Source organism: Mytilus edulis, chromosome 5 (genome assembly GCF_963676685.1).
Source record: "Mytilus edulis chromosome 5, xbMytEdul2.2, whole genome shotgun sequence".
NCBI lineage: Eukaryota > Metazoa > Mollusca > Bivalvia > Mytilida > Mytilidae > Mytilus > Mytilus edulis.
In genome coordinates this window covers 21659438-21680717 of record NC_092348.1, presented here as the reverse complement: position 1 = coordinate 21680717, position 21280 = coordinate 21659438, and the positions used below count along the sequence as shown (strand labels likewise).

Sequence of the window (21280 nt, the reverse complement as noted above, 5' to 3'; positions counted from 1 at the left end):
TGAACTGAACAGTGAATTTATGTCAATGGAAATCAAAAAGTAACACTGTATTGGACAGGAGCAATTTGATTGTCAGATTTATATACCATTCTACATATTATGAATGTAATTTTATGGTCTAAAGCAAGCTTTGATTTTACAAGGTTTGAAAATAAGAAGATTTCTAATACCAATGATGTCATAAAGCGTGATCAAGTCATGTTGACACAAGTAGATCTTCACACAATGTGTTAACAAATGCAAAACTATACATTTCTGTGTCTAAATCAGATCAAACAAAACAAATTTTTTTTGGATAAAATAAAAGTATTTGTCTCAAGATAATATGGAAATGTCTCTTTTTTGTAAAAAAAATGCCTGTGACAGTTACTGGTAACTGACAGTAATTAGTCCTCAAGAAGAACATGGATCAAAATAATACTGAACTTAATCACATAAAATGACAGGTTTTGCGTAGATAAAATTAAAGTTAAAATAAGTCAAACACAGAGAAGCACTATTTGGTCCAATCTAATAATCAACAATACACAATAAATCTCATTCTGATTTATATGATAATGGTTTTTTTTTTAAGTGAATCTGTTCCTTTAACCATTAAAAAATACATGATAAATATCACACAATATCTAAATATTATGAAATTAAAAATAAGGAATCTAGATTCAAAACATCAATAAAAGTACATAAGAAAAAATTAAATACAATCATCAAATCATTTATATTCATTTGAAAGTCTATCTAAAACAACATAATATACTATAGAAAAAAGACTATCTCAAAAAAAGATTATAAAACTGGTTTTGATTGCTAGGATGAACATATGTATATAAAATTAAGTGTAGAGATGAAACGCATTACAATGATGACAGTCAATTGCCATGTGGTCCTATAAAGATCCTTAGATCATTTTAAAACAATGCAAAACATTTTGAATGTCCATACAATTGTTTATGTCTCTTCTTCTGACACAGAATCATGCTTTTTGTGAGTTTCTTTATGTTTGTTGACAAAATCCAAAATAGTGTTTTCACTCATAATTCATATATGGCTTTACCTGAATTTCCCATTTGAATTTATCAGTCAACAAGGGACAATGCTAAATTGGTTTTGCGATCAATTCTGTTCTATATTTTGATTAAAAAAAGTTACATACATTTTTATTCAATAAGTTGTCTTCTACAAAAGGAAGTTTTTAATGTATTTTGAAGAAATCATCATAAAAATGAATTAGGAGTTAGACCACAAAAAAAGAAGCGGTTTTTCATCCTTTACACTTATTCAATATTGTGTAAATTTTATTTAATTATTATTATACCAGATACATTGATTGCGTAGATAAATACAAATTGAAATATAACTGTAAATTCAGAAATTAATGTGTGCATTTATTTTGAAAATCCCTGTGCTGAGGACAAAATATAATATCTAATTAATGTGTTTACAAAATTTTTAGGAACATATGAAAGACAATCATTGCTGAAATTATGAATGCAAGTTTTTATTATTGCAAACATGATACTGTCCCAATTTTGGATTTTTAAAACATCCTAATAATTTCTGAATTTACAGTAATTATAATAACAGTATATGTCTCTCTTAGTCTCAGTTTTAGCATTTTTAAAAACATCCAAATAATTACTGAATTTACATCTCCTTACTTATCATAGAAAAGCAACGAATTCTCCAATGATATAAAAGTAAAGGCACTTCATATTAACAAACATAACTTCACTTGTTTTGCATTGATTTTCTGTGCTAAATTCTGTATACGAACAAGTCTAACTTTGTCAGGATTTAGAGAACTAAAAATTCTATACACATGAAACCTCTCCCTGTTGTTCTGTGCAAACTTCACCTGAGGATAAGATATCTCAAATATTTCTTTTGTATCAGATATTGTACTTTTAACTTCAATGTAAACAGTGTACTCCTCCTTTTCAGTTTTCAAGCCTACTGTGAAATCATAAGGTAGGCCGATTTCTTTCTCCTCATTGCACCATTTTACAGATGAAATGTTTGCATTATTTTCTTTTTCATTGAGTAGATAGTTGTACACAATTTGTTCGCCATATTGCCCAATCTCTGCCATAGCTGGAGTTTCTTCATCAGACATTGTAAAATTGGGTAATTTCAAGGTTTTTCCACTTGCCAGTTCTTCTACTTCATATTCTAACTCTTTTACCCATATTGGTAAACCTACAACAATTATGGAGACTTTTATTTAGACTTATGCAAATGAATCTAAACTACATTTAAATACAGGTAAAAGCTTCTCGGACTATAGTATTGGTTAAATGTTATTTACTTGAAGGTCAGGCCAAATTCTTGCATAGGTTAAAGACTTCAGTTAAGGGGGGCTTGATTATATTTTTGACTCTTTTTGGCCCCAAAAAAATAAAGTCTAAAAACAACTTCAAATTTCCAAAAAACTTAGGGACATACCGGTACATAAAATTGAGAATTTTTTACAAATTAAGACAATATTCATTGTTATGAAATCATAGTTATGCCTTTAAAATCGGGCAAAATTCATGAAATAAATGAAAAATGCTGGTTTTTGTTACCAGATTTCCTTTGTTGTTTCAATTGGCAACAACAAATTAATATCCGATATTTTCTTACAGCCATTTCATTTTGTTACTTTAGAGTGTCTTTATTTTTACAAATCAAAATATACTGATAAATTGAAGATATTAAGAAATTTCACTAGTTTTGTGATGGATTGTTCGCAAAGGTAATTTCTCATAGTTTTATTATAGTCATATGCATGTTAAGTTCCTAAGTGTTTACCTGTTTGGGCATCAACAGGAACTTTGTTTCTTAATGTTGTTGAGGAATGGTTGTCATGTTGTTCAAGATGATTCAAATGTGGCTTTCCATCATGGTGTATTATAGTAGGCCCATCATCATGGTGAGAAGAAGGAGGCCTATCACCATGGTTAGATGAAGGAGGCCTATCATGCTGGTTAGATGAAGGAGGCCTATCATCATGTTGGGCCACTGCTGGTATACCATCACTGACTGATTTTGGAGGAACAGACTTATCTTCATCAACAGTTTCTTTAGGTCTTTCTTGATGCTGATCCTCAGATGGATGTTCTTCTTCATCTGTACAAAAAAAATTCATTGTGATGCAAAATGCTATAAGGTCAAATGAAATGCAAAATTCAATATCTTAATATTTTAGTTTTCTTTTCATTTAAATTTGTATTGCTGTATGAATATATCTATGAGTCAAAACTTACTTAGTATATTGAAGTTACTGGTTTGCTGTTAGTCAGCAATTGGTTAATTACAGAAGTTGTTTGCAGAGCTTTGGTAGTCTAGCTTTTATTAAAGTTTACAGAACATCTAAGGGAGTAAACTCTTTAAAAAATCACATACTGTGAAAGTACTTTTATTCATGTGGTACCAGTTTTCGTGGTTTTCATGGATGACTTTATCCACGAATTTAAGTGTCCAACGAAATAAAACAACCATTGTCCAAATCAAGACATGGAAAGATCCCCATCGGTAGGTTTGACTACTGATATGATCTAGAGAATATATTGAAGAACGTCAAATCTGATAATACTTTAATAGCAGTCACAGAACTACAACTGCATGCAGGATTATACCCATTTAATCTTTATTTTAATAATATAAACTGTACAACTTTTGATCTTTTAATTCTCATAAAAAATATTTTTGATCTACGAAAGTCAGATTTCCGGTATTGATATGCTAGTATGATAAAGTAGATATAGGAAGATGTGGTGTGAGTGCCAATGAGACAACTCTCCATCCAAATAACAATTAATAAAAGTAAACCATTATAGGTCAATGTATGGCCTTCAACACGGAGCCTTGGCTCACACCAAACAACAAGCTATAAAGGGCCCCAAAATTACTAGTGAAAAACCATTCAAACAGGAAAACCAACGGTCCAATCTATATAATCAAAGAGCTGAAAGCTCTGAAGAAAAATGACGCCACTGTCTCTAATATTGGGATAGTTTTTATGCAAGTCTTGATTTTCACATACCGTAATTAGTTTAACAATGCAACATGTATCGTGAGCATATAATTGATATTCGTATATGTGTGTGTGTGTGAAGTGAAGGTGACAACTGGCTGGTTTTTTAAGACAAATGAATAGGTCAAGACTAGCTGAATTGTACAAATAAATACCGTAGAAAGGCTTGTATATTTCTCACTGGTACATAGTCTGAATCTGGGTCCGTTCGCTTCCATTCACGTTTGCGCCCACTCATTTTCACCCCTGTCACTTTCACACCCTACATTGTTCGCACCCAATCTTAATTGGTTTTGTGTTTAATAACTCTGTAAGCAAGTGTTTTCTTATAAGTATAATTGTTGTCATTGTCTCAAAATAAAGTGAGACAGCAATTTTTTTTTGTGTTGAATAAATCTTAATCATGTTTTGGATAAGGTATTGCTAAAAATAATAATAATCCTTTCTAAATAAAGTGGTATTTTGTCAACGTTTTATTTTGTGTTGAATAACTCTTAATCATGTTTTGGTTAGTGTATTGCTATAACTTGTTTCATTGACTTGTTTCAAAATGAAGTGAGATTCTGACTATGTTTGTTTCTGCGTGTTGAATAAATTTTATCATGTTTTGGTTATATTAGTGGATTGCTATGTTTTATTGTTTCGTTGTTTCAGATCAATGGGACCAAGCTGTTAAAAACAATTATCTTTTGTGTTTTTTCCTTTTAAATCTTCAATGTTTTACTCATACCAAGCTATAAATACATTCAGTATTTACACCAAAGCAATTTAAAACAACAACCATGATTTTCCAATTATTCAACTTGAATTTGAATTAAAATTGGGCGCGAATGAGTAGAGTGTGAATGTGCGAACGTGTAGGGTGCGAAAATGTATTGGGCACAAACAGACCTGATACCACACAGTCTGAACCCCCTTCTCCCACAAAATATTAAGTAAATAATCTGTTTGTTACTGCTATCAAAGGTCTAATGAAACTCAGATAGTTTCAAACATTTGTCAAAGAATTCTAGTCAAACTGGCACCTAGTTAAATTGGCACCTGGACAAATCAGCACCTGGTTAAAATCGACACCTGATATAGTCAATTCGTCACCCATGTTAAATATATATATTTAACAGTATTTTACGCAATAGGGTAAAAATAAGAAAGGGGTTGCCAGAATTTTTTTCAGTATTTAAGCAAAAAGAGTTAAATACTAACTTTCACATTTTTGGGTGTTCATGTACATTTTGTATATATTTATTTTTCTCAACTAATGACTTTTTTGGTGTATTTTTAATGATATATATATATATATATTAATAGTCCAAATAATTATTACGTCTGGCAAGGCTTTTTAATTTTATTCTGGAACACCTTCCTATAACCGCAAGGCTATGTTAATTTTTTTTCTGGGACGCCTTCCTACGAACGTCGTATGAAGGCGTCCCAGAAAAATAATAAAATAGCCTTGCCAGACGTCATAATTATTTGGACTAATACATGAGATATTGTGTATTTTTCTGCATTATTTCAACCAGTTGAGCATTTTACAGGATTGTTGGTTTAATGCTGTTTAAACTTTACTGAAAGACAAACACCTTAAATTTGCTAATTATTTGGCATGAAAGTTTGATTTATTGAAAGGGACTCATAGTTTTCCATTTTATTTTAATAATTGACTTGTTTTTACAATTACACAAATTGTCTAATTGTTAAAACAACAGCTTTTGTAAGGGCTTCGTTGTTTACCTTTATACACTACATATTCACTTTCGTTTCGTGGTTTACCAAAATACACAACAACATATTCACTATGTACTTGGTAACAGTAATTAATTAATTGAATAGAAAATATTATAACAAATATTATTGGATGCCGAATTGACGTCGAATAGGTGCCGATTTGACTAGATGCCAATTTAACCAGGTGCCGACTTGACTTGTACGTTTCAATTCCTCTGCGATCGTTTGCGGTATTTTCTTGAGAAAACCTATTTTCCATCATCAAAGAGAAGAAGAAACTGCTTTAAAATGATTCTGGAACGCTTCATGATTGTTAAAATAAGTTTAATTCACTCAAAAACAATTTTAAAACTTGCGATTAAACAGGAAGTTTCCAAAGCACGTGTAAAAGAAGAAATTAACCGGTGAGAGTGGAAATCCGTATATGACAGATATCCCTATAGTACGACTTTGAAAGTAAAACAGTTCAATCCTTTTGTAAAACAATCTTTAATATACCTATCACATTAATGTTTGAAGGGTCTTAAGCTTATTCAAACCATATAAGTCGGTATGAAACACCAAAACGGAATGAACAATAACCGATTACGTTTTGTAGTTTACAAATTTTAAAACTGGTTCCCGTCAAACTACAACACTTTGTTCGAGTGTAGTGGAATACAAGCAAAAACCAGTGTAAACTGGGTCCTGGCTGAATTAATACTACACAATGATGCATAATGATAACACAAGCAGATTCCAGTTTGTATGGAAAATAGGAAATACGAAACCAAGCGCGGTAGGCAGAGAAATGTAATGAAGTTCAGGTCGGCAGTTATGGAACAATGACTGCGTCATTTTCCAAAAAAACGAGAAACGAGAAACACGTATAAATTAAATAAACAAACGACAACTACTGTACATCAGATTCCTGACTTAGGACAGGTGCAAACATTTGCAGCAGGATCAAACGTTTTAATGGTACCAAACCTTCTCCCTTTTTCCTGAAACAATAGCATAACATCACAACATAGAAAAACACACGATAAAATATCGATTGGCAGGCTTAACTCAATCAAAAAATGTAAATTAACACACCATGAATGCATAAATTTGATTGTGATATCTGAATGCAAATGCACAGTTAATAAAATATTAGGAACAAACATTCAAGGCCAAAAAGCAAACAAACAAGTCCAAACAAAGCCATGGCAAGACACCACTGCGAAATATTTAACCCTTCGAAAATAATCACTTTTGAAAAAAAACGGTTTTAATAATACAGGTAAATCTTGAAGTTTATACAAATGTAGTACGAAGAAGTGAAAATTAGAAGATATTCCAAATAATCAAAGCTGGTATAACAAAAAAGCATTATAAACAGTATCAACAGGTCGAATTAACAAGAAAATACGATTTGAGAGTACTCACAGTTACTGACAGCTAATTAAAAGCCAAAAACAATTAATAATCAAAGAGCTGAATAGCTCTGAGGGGAAAGACGGCCCTTGTTTCTATTTCATTTTTTTTTGGGGGGGGGGGGGGTATCTTTTGATAGTCTTCATATATAGAATGAAAAAAATAGAACAGCTAGAACATGTGGAAGGTTGACACTATTGGAATCAATTGTTGTTTAATGTAATTTCGTTCCTTTAGTTTAGGATTCAATTTAGACCAATGGAAGAGATCTGCATCTTCTAAATCTAAACATTCAATTAAAGTTGATAGTTAATTATCTAAAATTCAACTAGTTGAATTCTGTCATTTAACAACAATTACAATTATTTTTGAAATCTTAATAGTGTACAACTGAACTGCAGGCTAGGGCCATTTTCCACTTTTTGTGACAGTACTCTTAAGATTTTTAATTTTTTTCTTAAGAAAGTTAGGACTGAAAAATCTATTCAGTTTTAAATTTCCATTGATAAAGTTCCCAGTTACATCTCTCATCACAGGGATACAGGTACTAATAAAAATAACAATATGATTGATGTAAACTGTGTGAAGCTTGTTTCCAAATCCTACATTTTGAAATATTTGTAAAATTTCATGAATACATAGGTTTAAACTACAAAATGCAACATTTTAAATTTTTTTTGTTACTATTACAATGATTATGTTGGTACACAAAATTCAGTTTAATGGAAGACTACTTATCATATACATTTTAAGTGTTTTTTTAGTGGATAATTAGCTCATAAATTGTGGTGCTCCTGAATTGGAGGAAGATTCTCAAAACAGAGTTTTACAGAAAAAAATGGAAAAGATCGTTTCTCTCCCCAATCTCATGTAGGCCCTCGGACTTTTGGTTACTTTGAAAGTTGTTGACCTACAAATTAAAGTATTGCATGTTGATGTTTGAATCATCTACAGCAACCATCATTATGTTTAAATTTAACAAATACTATTTTTTAATAAGTGCACAATCTTTGAGAATGATTTAAATAACCAGTGAAGGATATCCCTGCTTATGCGTAGTGTGGCATTCCAACAATGACGTCACTATAAAATATAATGTAGGTTGGATATTTTTAGAATATCTCGTCATACCGATTTTTCCGGATTGTAAAAGAAACGTAAATAGTGTAAAGGAGAGCTCAATATACGATAATTTCGAGAGAAACAGAAGGGAAATGTGTAAAATAGTGTTTAAAGTCAATTTATTCATTTGTGTCTCCCCATCTCATCATTCTCAGTAAGATTTGTTGGGGGGTTTTCCACACTATAAAAACAAAATGAATGATGTGAGGGAATGTCACTCTGGTCAACCCCAATAAAAAATTATGCATCAGAGACTAAAATCAACTAAAACACATCCCAGGGATTTAGTATTTTAAAGTCATGAACAGTCAGAGAAGACATGTCTTGTGCAATGCCAAAAATAAATGTATTGACAGGAAGTAGGATAGTGAGGAGCGACTTCTATAGAGATAAAAATTAAAGTGTCTGTGTCTCTTTACACCCCGCCTCAAAAGAAGATACAATTTAGTTATGTTTTAATTTGCTAATGACAAAATCGATATTAGTGTCAATGCAAACTATAATCAGAGATCTAATTACAATATTGGTACGATAACCCTTGCTTATAAGTTTGTTTAAAGGTTCAATGAGTTTACACGGATCACATAGTGATTTCCTCACTTTAAGTACAAGTAAAGTGTTCATTTTATATCCTCATAGTTCTCGTTCATATGGGAAATAATAATTTCATGCTGGGATTGATTTTGATAAGAATTCCATAGTTATGATCACTATAAATCATTCATAACATACCAGACTTTATGATATCAGCTACCGGTAGTTTGTCTGTTGTATTTTGAGATGTTTTCTGGTCCCCTTCCTGGCTCTCTCTAACCACTCTAACACCAGATGGTAAGTCTTTAACAGTCTTCATGTAATCAGGAGCTCTAGGAGGAGGCCATACTTTGGATTCTGCTTGTTCATCCCTGTCAACTGTGCCTGAAAAGAATGAAAAAACAATTTTAAAATGAATTGATTCCACATGAATTAATTGAAAATAACTAGAGGCTCTAAAGAGCCTGTGTAGCTCACCTTGGTCTATGTGCAAGCAACAAATCAAACACAGGACACAAATTTTAGACGAGAATAGAATTCATGATAAAATTGTGTTTTGGTAATGATGATGTGTTTGTCAATCTCACTTTACTGAACATTCTTGATGTTTACAATTTTCTCTATCTATAATGAACTTGACTCACAAGTTTCAAAGGAAAACATTATGTAAAAGTTAAAAGATCACAAATTTTAGAAAAATGGTTAAAAAATGACTATAAAGGGCAATAACTCCTTAAGAGGTCAAATGACAATTTTGGACATCGTGACTTATTTGTAGATCTTACTTTGCTGAACATTGTTGCTGTTAACAGTTTATCTGTATCTATAATAATATTCAAGATAATATGCAAAAACTGCAAAATTTCCTTAAAATTACTAATTCGGGTGCAGCAACCCAACGACAGGTTGTCAGATTTGTCTGAAAATTGGAGGTCAGATAGATCTAAACCTAATAAACACTTTTACCCGATGTCAGATTTGCTTTAAATGCTTTGGTTTCAGAGTTATAAGCCAAAATCTACATTTTACCCCTATGTTCTATTTTTAGCCATGGCGGCCACCTTGGTTGGTTGGCCGTGTCACAAGACACATTTCTTGAACTAGATACCCTAGTGATGATTGTGGCAAAGTTTGGTTAGATTTGGCCCAGTAGTTTCAGAGAAGAAGATTTTTTTAAAAGATCACTAAAAATTTAGAAAGTTGGTTAAAAAATGACTATAAAGAACAATAACTCCTTAAGGGGTCAATTGACAATTTTGGTCATGTTGACTTATTTGTAGATCTTACTTTGCTGAACATTATTGAAGTTAACAGTTTATCTCTTCTATAATAATATTCAAGATATTAACCATAAACTACAAAATTTCCTTAAAATTACTAATTCGGGGGCAGCAACCCAACAACGGGCTATCCGATTTGTCTGAAAATTGGAGGGCAGATAGATCTTGACCTAATAAACAATTTTACTCCGTCAGAGTCACCAGACACATTTTTTAAACTAGATACCCTAGTGATGATTGTGGCCAAGTTTGGTTAAATTTAGACCAGTAGTTTCAGAGGAGACGATTTTTGTAAAAGTTAATGATGACGGACGACGGACCACAACAGAAGACAGACGCCAGACAACAAGCATAAAGAACAGCTAACATATACTTAATTATAAAACTTAAACTCTTTACCACCACTATCCATAATATATATTCTCTAGCTCTTAGTACATGTTTTTCAGGATATTTTGACATTTATCCCTGTGAGAAAGGTTCTTAACTCTAATCTTTCATCAATGTTAACCAACTTGATATAAACTACCTAATTATTTCGTTTCTTAATAGTTTCATGTCTTGTATATATATGCAAGAAATAATTGCAATAGATAAACAACATTGAAGTTTTAAATAAAATTAATATTTTGTTCTACTTTAAACATTTACTTTTTGCCTTAGAATGATTTTTGCCATCTGACATAGGTGGCCAAGCTCTCATAATAGCAGGTTCGTTGGTTGAAGCTGTGATCTCTTCTTCTTCTTCAACATCTTCTTCTTCTTCTTCAACTGGAGAAAAAAAGCAATATGTAAATGATCTCCAAAAAAAGCAAAAAAAATTGCCATTATATTATAAAAAATCTAACACATAAAAAAAAGTTACATATTGTCTTGAATCAAAATTTTGCGAATTATCGCTTTGAGATGTGCAGAATTGATTAAAATATTCAATAATACAAACTAAATAGCTAAAAAAAAAGTCCACCTTTTTATGAGCCTGTCCCTTTCAGTAACATTTTCAATAGTTGTAGAATGTAATATTTTTTTTCTATTTTGAAAATGTGTTGTTCATGGCAGATCTTTGATTGCTTCAGCTAAATTTATTTTTGTGTTTTATAGAGAGAAAAAAAAAAACACTTGAAAAATGTCATGCATCCAAAGAACTCTTCTAGTTTATTTATTATTCATAAGATATCAAAGAATATTTGAAAACCAAGGATATAAACAAGAATGAGTCCAAAGTACATGGATGCCCCACTTGCACTATCCTTTTCCATGTTCCATGGACTGTGAAATTGTGTAATAATCTAATTTGGCATTAAAATTAGAAAGATTATACTATAGGGAACATATTGTACTAAGTTTCAAGTTGATTGGACTTCAATTTCATCAAAAACTACCTTGACCAAAAACCTTAACCTGAAACTCCCACTTTCATTTTCTATATTTAGTGGACCGTGAAATTGGGGTCAAAAGTCTAATTTGGCTTTAAAATTAGAAAGATCATATCATAAGCAACAAGTTGATTGGACTTCAGCTTCATCAAAAACTACCTTGACCAAAAACTTTAACCTGAACGGATGCACAGACAAACGGACAGACGAAAGAACGGAGCCACAGACCAGAAAGCATAATGCCCCTCTACTATTGTAGGTGGGGCATAATAAAAAACAACCATTTGAAGAGTTATATGTTAAAAGAGGACAGAGAACTGGTTTAAATAAAATTTGACATATATATATAATTTTATGCTGTAGTTTGTTTTGTTATTGGGCAGCTTTTTCATTAATATATAAGCCACATCGTCTTAGTTGGAATCCATACCTGTAAATAGAGATTTTTAAGATTGCACAGAAATAACTGAACAAACATAACAAAATAATATAGAAACAAAATAATTATTCTACTTTACAATACTCACCCACTGGTTCAATATCTGGTAACATAGAGGGTGGGACTGTCCATGCAACTTCAGCTTCATCAATGTCAGTATCACTATGTCTCCTTAAACAATCTTCCAGTGACTCGGTTGTTTTCTCAAATATACAACTGTGAATATCTGTAAGCAAATCTCTGAAATCAAATGATACATGTAATTATTTTAAATTGTATATAATTGCTGAAAATAAAATCCATAGTACACAGATGCCTCATTTGCACTATTATTTTCTATGTTCAATGGACCATGAAAATATGGTCTTGAAATTTAGTACACATGCTCCCTATGATATGGTCTTTCTAATTTTAATGCAAAACTAGAGATTTTACTTTATCATAGGGAGCATGTGTACTAAATTTCAAGTTGATAAGACTTTAACTTCATCAAAATCTACCTCAACAAAAAACTTTAACCTGAAAGGGGGACAGACGGACAGATGAACAGACAGATGAAGGGACGGACGGACGAAGGGTCGCACAGACCAGTAAACATAATGCCCATAAATGGGGCATAAAAAACATATTCAGGATAATTAAAGCTAATTTAGTTTGTGGCATGAATGACAGACAGACGTTCACTCTGTGTAGTATTTCTATTTGTGTCCATCTGATGAGTTGAGCTTTTTTCAACTGATTTTTATATTTCGTTCTTATGTTGTATTGTTATGACATTGTCCAAGGTTAGGGGAGGGTTGGGATTCAGCTTACATGTTTAACCCAGCAATATGCTGTATGTATGTGACTGTGCCAAGTCAGGAGCCTGTAATTCAGTGGTTGTCATTTGTGGATGTGTTTCATATTTGTTCATTTTTCTACATAAATTTGTCTTTTCAGGGCCTTTTATAGCAGACTATGCAGTTTGGGCTTTGCTCATTGTTGAAGGCAGTAAAGTGACATACAGCATATTTAGTCTTGCTAGTTTTACTTCATCAAGGGAAGACAAAAATTAATAACAAGGACTCAGCTCATCTGTTCCATTGCCATGGGCTTTTTCACATTATAATTTGGCAACATTTACCTTAAATCATTGAAACAAGCACGGTCATTGTTACTGAAGATCTTCGCTATAGCCTTGTTGATATCAGTAAAGTTGTAGGATTCCTCATATCGTTTTTGAAAAAAGAATTCCTCTTTGTTAAGTTTACAAATCTCTTCCTTCAATCTAAAGATATCTGGGTCATTCTTAAACCAATATTTCACTTCAAGTTTGTCAGTCTGAAATAAAGAAAACTTCTTAAAAAGAAAAGCAATATTTTTTTAGACAATGTGCCATATTTATTTGTGTATAATAGGCACACCTTTTCATCCCATCAAAATTGTAAGGTAAAAAAGAAAATCAAAATCAAACCATGTATTTACACTTTATCTAAGTCTATGCCTGGTGAAATCATAAGAAACATATAGATTCAACCACTGCATCATTTAATATTTTAATATGCAAGGCCCGTCAAGATTTCCATAAACATTTAAAATTAAACCATTGCATGCCTGCAAACTGTCACTCATAATTTGAAGGGGATTTCCCCCATGGAGGCTCCCAAAAGCTCACATTTTTAAACAAAACAATTAATTTTACAATGGCTATAGGCTATAGGCTTGTAAAAGTATGAAGAAGCCAAAAAACAACATTAAAAGACATTTCAAAGCCCCATGAAGGTTTCATAGAACTACAAGAGTCATCTTGCACATAAAACCCCCATGGGGATTTTGAAAAGTTGGCAGGTATGCCATTGAGAGTGTAGAGATTTCATAATACACAAGATATAGTGGTGGATCTGTCTCTCTTTTGATTTGAAGATGATATCTAAACAATTTATTCCACTTCTTCAAAGATTTGCAAAAAGTTGTGTTCTTTATATGGGATTCATCGGGCATTATGGTTTTCTTTTTTTCATGATGTCACAATAGGAATTTCAGAAAAAATCAAGAAATTTACCAATCTTTGACAAATTTTCTCTACAGGGGAGAAATATTTTTTGCAAACCAATCAAGAAAGAAAGTGGAGATAAAAGAAATTCATATTGTCAATTCCATTGAATTGATCATAAGGTCAAAATGATCTTGAAATAACAAAGTATGTACCATACAAAGTATATATATTTTATTTACCTCAATACAATTCAGTCTGGAAAGTGTATCTACCAGGCCTTCATCAATCAAACTTTGGTAGATATTTCCATAGTTATTAAACAGGAATACTTGTAACAGTGGTACACACTTTATCATGTAGTTTTGTAAACGTGGGGAGAGTTTGTACCCACTAGGAATAATCTGTTCCTCGACAACATCACTGAGATTCTCAATCTCACACATTCTAAGAACACTCATCATGGCCTCAGGATTTATATGGTAGGATTCTCTGGCTGTAATAAGGCAACATTGTTTCTCGTCAAATATTTGAAGTGTACATTACATATCATTCTTTATATAAATATATTTCAGAAGTTGCAGAATCAACTTTGTATAGGTTTAACTCTGCTTCTGCTGATTTTCATAGATTAAAACTATTTAAATGGTTTTTTTTTATAGCATGTATAGGTTAAATACAGAATGTGGAAAAAAGAGTAATTCAAATTATTTGCTATAAACAAAAAATAGTGTTATATTTTTAAACATTTTTTTTTCTTTCGAAAAAAATGTTCATGAATTTGCAGTAATCATCAATCTAAGGTTGAAATTGAAACATGAATTCCACAAAAATAATTCAAAAATATTCAAGGGGACTTTTAGAATAACTGACAAATAATCTGAGAGTCTAATTGATAAACTAGATTTCACACACTGATATGTCTTGCCTGCTTTTAACTTATAATGATTGAATTCTATACCATACACCAAATATAGAGTAGACTATTGCTTATGGTACAGACCTTATTACGACAAAAATACATTTACCAATGAGCCATAAAATGATGTCAAGGTCAAATAAAGCCTGACATACAACATGAACACCATGTTATTATTCCATACACCAAATATTATTGACCTATTGCTTATAGTATCTTGGAAACAGACTACACCACAAAAACTTCTGACTTTTTCTACAGGTAAGACAAATAATGGTGAAAAAATAAGTTCAAAATTGTTTTTGAAAATTTATTTATCACTAAAATATATATAGGAAAATGAATGTTGCTAATAAACTGTTTTGTTTTATAAGGTGGAAAATACAATTTTTGGCATTTCTTTAGTCATGTTAATTGATAGCTTATGTATAAAGATTATAGATTACCTGAAGCTCTAACATTGTGCTGCCCTCTACGATGTTCATTTTCCTCCATCAGAACAAAATGAACATTGTCTTCATTCTTAAAGATGTTTTCATATTCATTGTTGTCAGCAATTAGAGGATTTTTCTCAAGGGATGTCCATGTTTTTCGTTTGGTTGGAATGATGTTCTGCCCTTTGAAACGATTCAACATTTTCTTCCTTTGGATTTCATTTAACATTTTCTTGGTTGCACTTTCTGGATCATTTTCATCAACATACATTAAATCTCCGATCATTGACAATAATTTCATGACATCATGTAAAGTCTCTGTTTCTACTCGACTCTGTGAACTTGCAACATGAACGAGTAACTCAGAATATTCTTCAACATCTGGACAAGTTTGAATTTTTCCCATCATGAAAAATTCTCTTAGACTAGGTGACCTAGAATAATTTATATATCTAGAGAGAATCTTCTTTCTACCAATATCAGCATGGATCTCAGTTAGAATATCCTGATGTTTCTGGAATAGTTCTGTTTTGTCTTCCCACCAAACTTCCTGTCTGCTAAGCATCTGACCGGCAACATTGACGGCAAATCTTTGTTGATTCATATCTCCTCTCCCCACACTTTTTGTAATCACAGGAACAAAAATAACTGGTGCCTTGTCTAAGAGGTCCTGGATCTGTTTCTTGTTTAGATTTTCCCCAAGGTAGCTGTACAAATGCTCTATATGGCTTTGTGAAGTTGCAAATAATGCTGGAATACCGCCATCTGACCTCTGACCCCATTTTTTTAAACTACTGATTAGATCCTCTAAGGATACTTCAAATTTCAAACCCAAAAATTGTGCAAATGTACTTTTATTTGTATCAAACGGCCCACTAACATAATTGACAGTGTAATGGAGCAACTTAACAATCTTTTCAAATGGATAATATAAAGTGGAGGGCTTCTTACAGCAAACTTCTTCTGTATACTTAATGGCACCATTATTTTCTACTCCTGCTTTCACTTCAATGGTAGGTAACCAGTCACAAGTTTTCAGCCAGATACAAAAGGAGGATTCAACATCTCTCTCTTGTTTATTGTCCTTTCTGATTAGTTTTGTTTTTGTGTATCTAACAAACTGTGTATCCCACACCTGATCCAGGTATTCACAAAGAGATTTCATCTGAAGTTTGTAAGATTGGGGACACTTATTAGATTTCAGTAGATCTCTGATTTCGTCACAGCTGTAATCCTCTATGACACAACCCTGTCTGAAGTCATCAGGATACAACTGTTCTATAGACGACCAGGCACTTTCTTTCTGTAATGGAATAACAAGAGAATGAGCTCATTTTTTAGTGTACTGAGTGAACATTTATCGACTAAAAAATCTATACAATTATATTGAAACATAAATAAACATCTGAACAAATATCAAAGATAAGAAATGTGTATGTGTTCACTTAAATTTCATTTATTAAAAACATTTTATGAAAAGTATATTTTTTGTAATGCAAAGTAAAACATAAAGAGGAAAAACACCTACAACTGATTCCGAATCCAATTCCACTTGTATAGGTCTAACAGTGATTAAATCAGTAATGCCAAGTCTGCAGAAAAACTTGTGCCATTTTTGTTTCTCTGTGTTACTGCTCTGGTCCCGAATGTAAACACTGTCCAACAAACACCAATCATATCCTGAAAAATATACCAATATATAGTACCAGTTACAATATCCCTTTCCTGTTACTAATTTCTAATTTAGTTAAAAATTTAATGTCAGTATTTTTTATTTGCAATTTGTCTACTTTATATATCTATTTGGGTAAAATATGAACCTCAATGAAGTAGTGAAAAGCATTGTATATTTTTTTTCTGTTTTATGAAAGATATCACATGTTTTTTATTGAAAAATAGACAAGGCAAGACATGATAAACCGCAGAAATACAGGATTACAAAAGCATGCACTTTCGTAGAAAACATTCTACAGAGTATAAAATTTTAGTGAAGGTGAGTAATAAACAACATTTTACAATATAATAACATGGAAATAATTTTGTTTTAAGTTTTTCTCTAGTTCTACTTAATATCCTTTTCCCAACCTGTTGATTAATTTTTATTTAATCAACATGTGGTTTGTTTGATTTCATTGGTCAAAACTCGATTATGACGATCAAACTTTCTTGCTTTCTTCTGAAAAAAGGCAACCATGCCTGATGACTTCACATAGAAAGAACACATCTTTTTGAAGATCATTTCAAAAGAAGAAATAAGTTTGCCTGCATAGTGTTTAAAATCATTAGAGAAATAGATTCCACAACTAAATCTCATGTATTACAATATTTATCCACTCTCAACAGTTGAATTTTAAATATTTAAAAATTTAACTGTCTTGAGTGGATAAATATCGTATTACACTTGATGTGGTGGTAGAATCTATATTTATCCGATAATCTTATCTTATAATCTGAAGCCAGTCACCTTGGATTTTGAATGATCGAAGAGAACCATGAAAATATCCGTATATATCATATATCACCAAAAGCTAATAGTAAGGAAATGTGCTTTAGACAATCAGTAAAATTTAACTTTTTTAATTTGTTAAGTAAGTAATTGATCAAAATATTTCTTGGAAAAGTGTATAAATATATATAACCTGGGAAAATTTGCATCAAATTATATTTGTTTCCATATACGGGTGTAAAATAAACATTGTCTTTTTTGGGATACTTTTCACCCTGATTGGTCATCACTATGGCAACAGTAGCTAACTCATCCATGTTGACCAATGAACTGTTCTTTTCTGTCTGTTCTTTAATATAAACCAGATAGCTAATCAATGTTTCTCTGTTTTTATGCTGAAACAGATTAAAAAAAGGAATTCTTAATTTCTAAAGAAACAAAATGAACTACACAGGTTATTCATTGTGCACCACATTTTTTATGTTATTTCTTCATAGACAGAAAAATATTACAGTCATTTCTTATAATTTAATTCTTAAATCCATTTTAAACCGGAGTAAATCAGGAAGAAAGGTTGATGACATCACGAAATTATGTCTATGGGCTGATAAACAAAATGATGTCAGCCAATCAGAAGACGCATTACATCCAAAATTAAATTATTCTAATACATTACTGTTAATTAAAAAAAAAACCATGGGTTTATCCTCTAGATCTTTTACAATAGTGCTAAATTCAATATTTTTTTTATTATCTCCCTTTTCACATGTTTGACTAAGATTTTATTGCTTGATGCACATGCACAGGCAGTAGAAGAGTTTCATCAATATCAATCTAGCAATTTAGGAGATGTTCATATGATACTATTAGCACATATTGGTATATGGAATTACATTTTTGCAATATAGTTTTATTATCTACCCTTAAAATAGCAGGATCATAACTGAGATTCATCAAAAAACATATTGAAGTAGTGTTCAACAACTTTTAAAATCTTACAAAACCTATCAAGTCCTTTAGAAGGAGTTGCGCTTACAAGGCATATGGAAAGACATACATTATGACTAGTTGTGCTAACAAGGCACATGGACAGACAAATAGAGGGATGGTTGGACAGGGTCATTCCTATATACCCTAGAACTTTGTTTTCAAGGGACATATAAAAGGACTGAAAGCAAGAGTGACAGTGCAAGGGCTGAATAGCCAGTAAAGGTCATTAAAAACTTCCATCATCACCTTTTTCTACTAAGTTCTCACCTTCCACGTATCTGACTTTAACACAGGAAGAATATGGTGGTTAATTACTTCATTTGGTGTTAACTGACACACATCCAGTTTTACCAACATTTTCTGAACCTGGGAGTTGACTTCATTGTCAGGTGCTGCCAGAAACAATGGATGAATGGTTTTCATGTCTTCTTGTAGATAGGATATTGGATCTACAAAAAGTTTATTATTCTATAATTAGAACTAAAGGTTAGAAGCTGCCTGAATCACTTTTTTAATCAATAATGTGTCTAATTTTTGTGGAAGAAGCAGGTATTTAACCCTTCAGTGAAATTTTCACGGTTCAATAACTCCATTGTACAAGCCAGATGCAAAATCTTTTATCTGTTATATATTGCATATTGATATTTCCCTAAAAATTAAATCTTCCAAGGAATAGTTAAACTCTTTTCCTACAATATAATGTGATAAATAGTTTATAGTTAAACTCTTTTCCTACAATATAATGTGATAAATAGTTTATGCAGGCCCTAGACCAATAAAATATATAACAAGATCAATATCAGGTCTGGACCTGAGTCACTGCATGCCATTGGTTTATGTATACTGAAGCACTAATGATTTTTTTTTACTGTACAATGAGTGTCATTAAATTTCAAGCAATTGTCATACAGGTAGAGGATGTAAAAAGAATGAATAAATATAGAATAAGCCATTTAATACCTTATAAATTACTATTAAGCGTTTACTTGCATACCTCTGTACTTTTGTGATCTTGCCATCTCTTCTAGCGACAAAGGAAAGAAGATAGTATTATCCTCTAATGATACAAACACTTGGGAAGCCAGAGGTATGATCTTCATCTTCTTTAGTTCACTGTAAATCTCCTGGTTGTCATGAAATTCATCCAAACTACGATACACACAGGCTAACCATTTAGCTATTACATATATCCTGGTATAGAAATCTGCATAAAGAGAAAAACACAATACTATGTTACTTTAGTGAAAATAACACATTTCAATGGAGCTATCTTTCATTTATGAAGAATGAAACTGGTACACAAAGTTATGGTCCCTAACAATCAATGTATTCTATAAGCTTCAAATGAGAAATTATTCGGTTCCATGATGTATAAATGAAATGGTGTAAACATTTCAGATTCTTTGATTCACTTCAAAATGCTGCAGTTTATTGATTGTGCACATTAAAAAAAAATCTTTATAATTTTTTTTATCTTATTCTTTGAGATATATTTAAGACATTATCTCAATTATTGACCTATAATTATGAATCACAGAAAAGGAGATTTTACAGAGGAGATAACTCTTGAATAAATGATTGAAACTAAGGGGGGATAATAATCTGGATGTTACAACAAAATTACCAAAATTTTACTATATTGGGTAAAATAACTTCCCCCCCCCCAAAAAAAATCTTTTGAGATAGTTGCTAACATGGGACCTAATAGGTAGGAGCTGATTATATTTTTTCTTCATGAATAAACACATTCAGACTTGGACTAATACATGTGAATTTAGTACTAGATTTATAAAAGCATAAATAAATGCATCAGGAATATCGATGCTCAAACAAGCACATATAAATGCTTTTTCACAAAATAAAGCTATCAATCAATTTTTACCAAATATTTTACCAACCAATTTATATAAAGATAATTACCGTCTTCATCGATAGGTGACATTGTTATAGCTTTTCCTATCTGAATAAGGTGGTTTACTGTTAGAGATTCTATTCCTAAACACTGTATTAAGGTCGGATTCAACATATCTGCAACTTCTCTGTGGAGGTAGAAAAGGTCCAAATGTTTCTGTAAGAATTCAGGTGTGACAACTTCATGCACTAATGAGTCCTTTACTGTAACGACCTGTGTTGGTAACTTCCATAATACTTCACCTGAAATGTTATATTGTTTTTATTAATATCTGTTATACATAAATTGTTTTGGAAATGCCTGCAAATAACTCCAGATATTAGAATATAGATCTGAGATGGTTATGAAAATTAAAAGCACTACCCGCTCTCCTCTTATTCCAAGAGTCAGAAGACAGGAAGTAGGTATTAAAGAGATGTGTGTTAAAGAGCAGAAAATATATCTATATCAGGAATGCTTAAAAACAAAATTTGAAAAGACATAAATGCATTTTGAGAGTTGAAAAATGTCAAACAATGTACAAAATTTTAGACTACATGAGGAAAAATCATACCACCATTGTAGGGCTGAGTTGGAAGACAAGGTTTAGCTCTAAGTTGTTTTAGAATCTGTGTAGAAACAGGTCTGAAGAAATCTAGGATTTCTCCCTCTACTGGAACAAACTGTAGAAAATTGATCAAGGCTTTCATTCCAGTAAATTCTTTGTGATTCTGAA

At 31.6% G+C, this 21280-nt stretch overlaps 1 protein-coding gene across 2 annotated transcripts in view; it reads right to left on the bottom strand.

Annotated features, from left to right (window-relative positions):
- Positions 1-258: 258 nt before the first annotated feature.
- The window catches only part of LOC139525420 (uncharacterized), a 51261-nt gene continuing 30239 nt past the window's right edge, over positions 259-21280 (bottom strand). For both annotated transcript variants that reach the window (XM_071320743.1, XM_071320744.1), the window contains 14 exons: positions 21119-21275; positions 20574-20807; positions 19648-19857; positions 18921-19102; positions 17857-18058; positions 16746-16897; positions 15230-16520; positions 14107-14360; positions 13016-13212; positions 11981-12132; positions 10729-10848; positions 8996-9181; positions 2791-3108; positions 259-2196 (listed from right to left, as the gene is read on the bottom strand). In XM_071320743.1, coding sequence (XP_071176844.1) covers positions 1709-2196; positions 2791-3108; positions 8996-9181; positions 10729-10848; positions 11981-12132; positions 13016-13212; positions 14107-14360; positions 15230-16520; positions 16746-16897; positions 17857-18058; positions 18921-19102; positions 19648-19857; positions 20574-20807; positions 21119-21275 — 4143 coding nt within the window. In that variant the 3' untranslated portion in view covers positions 259-1708. The remainder of the gene's footprint in view (positions 2197-2790; positions 3109-8995; positions 9182-10728; positions 10849-11980; positions 12133-13015; positions 13213-14106; positions 14361-15229; positions 16521-16745; positions 16898-17856; positions 18059-18920; positions 19103-19647; positions 19858-20573; positions 20808-21118; positions 21276-21280) is intronic.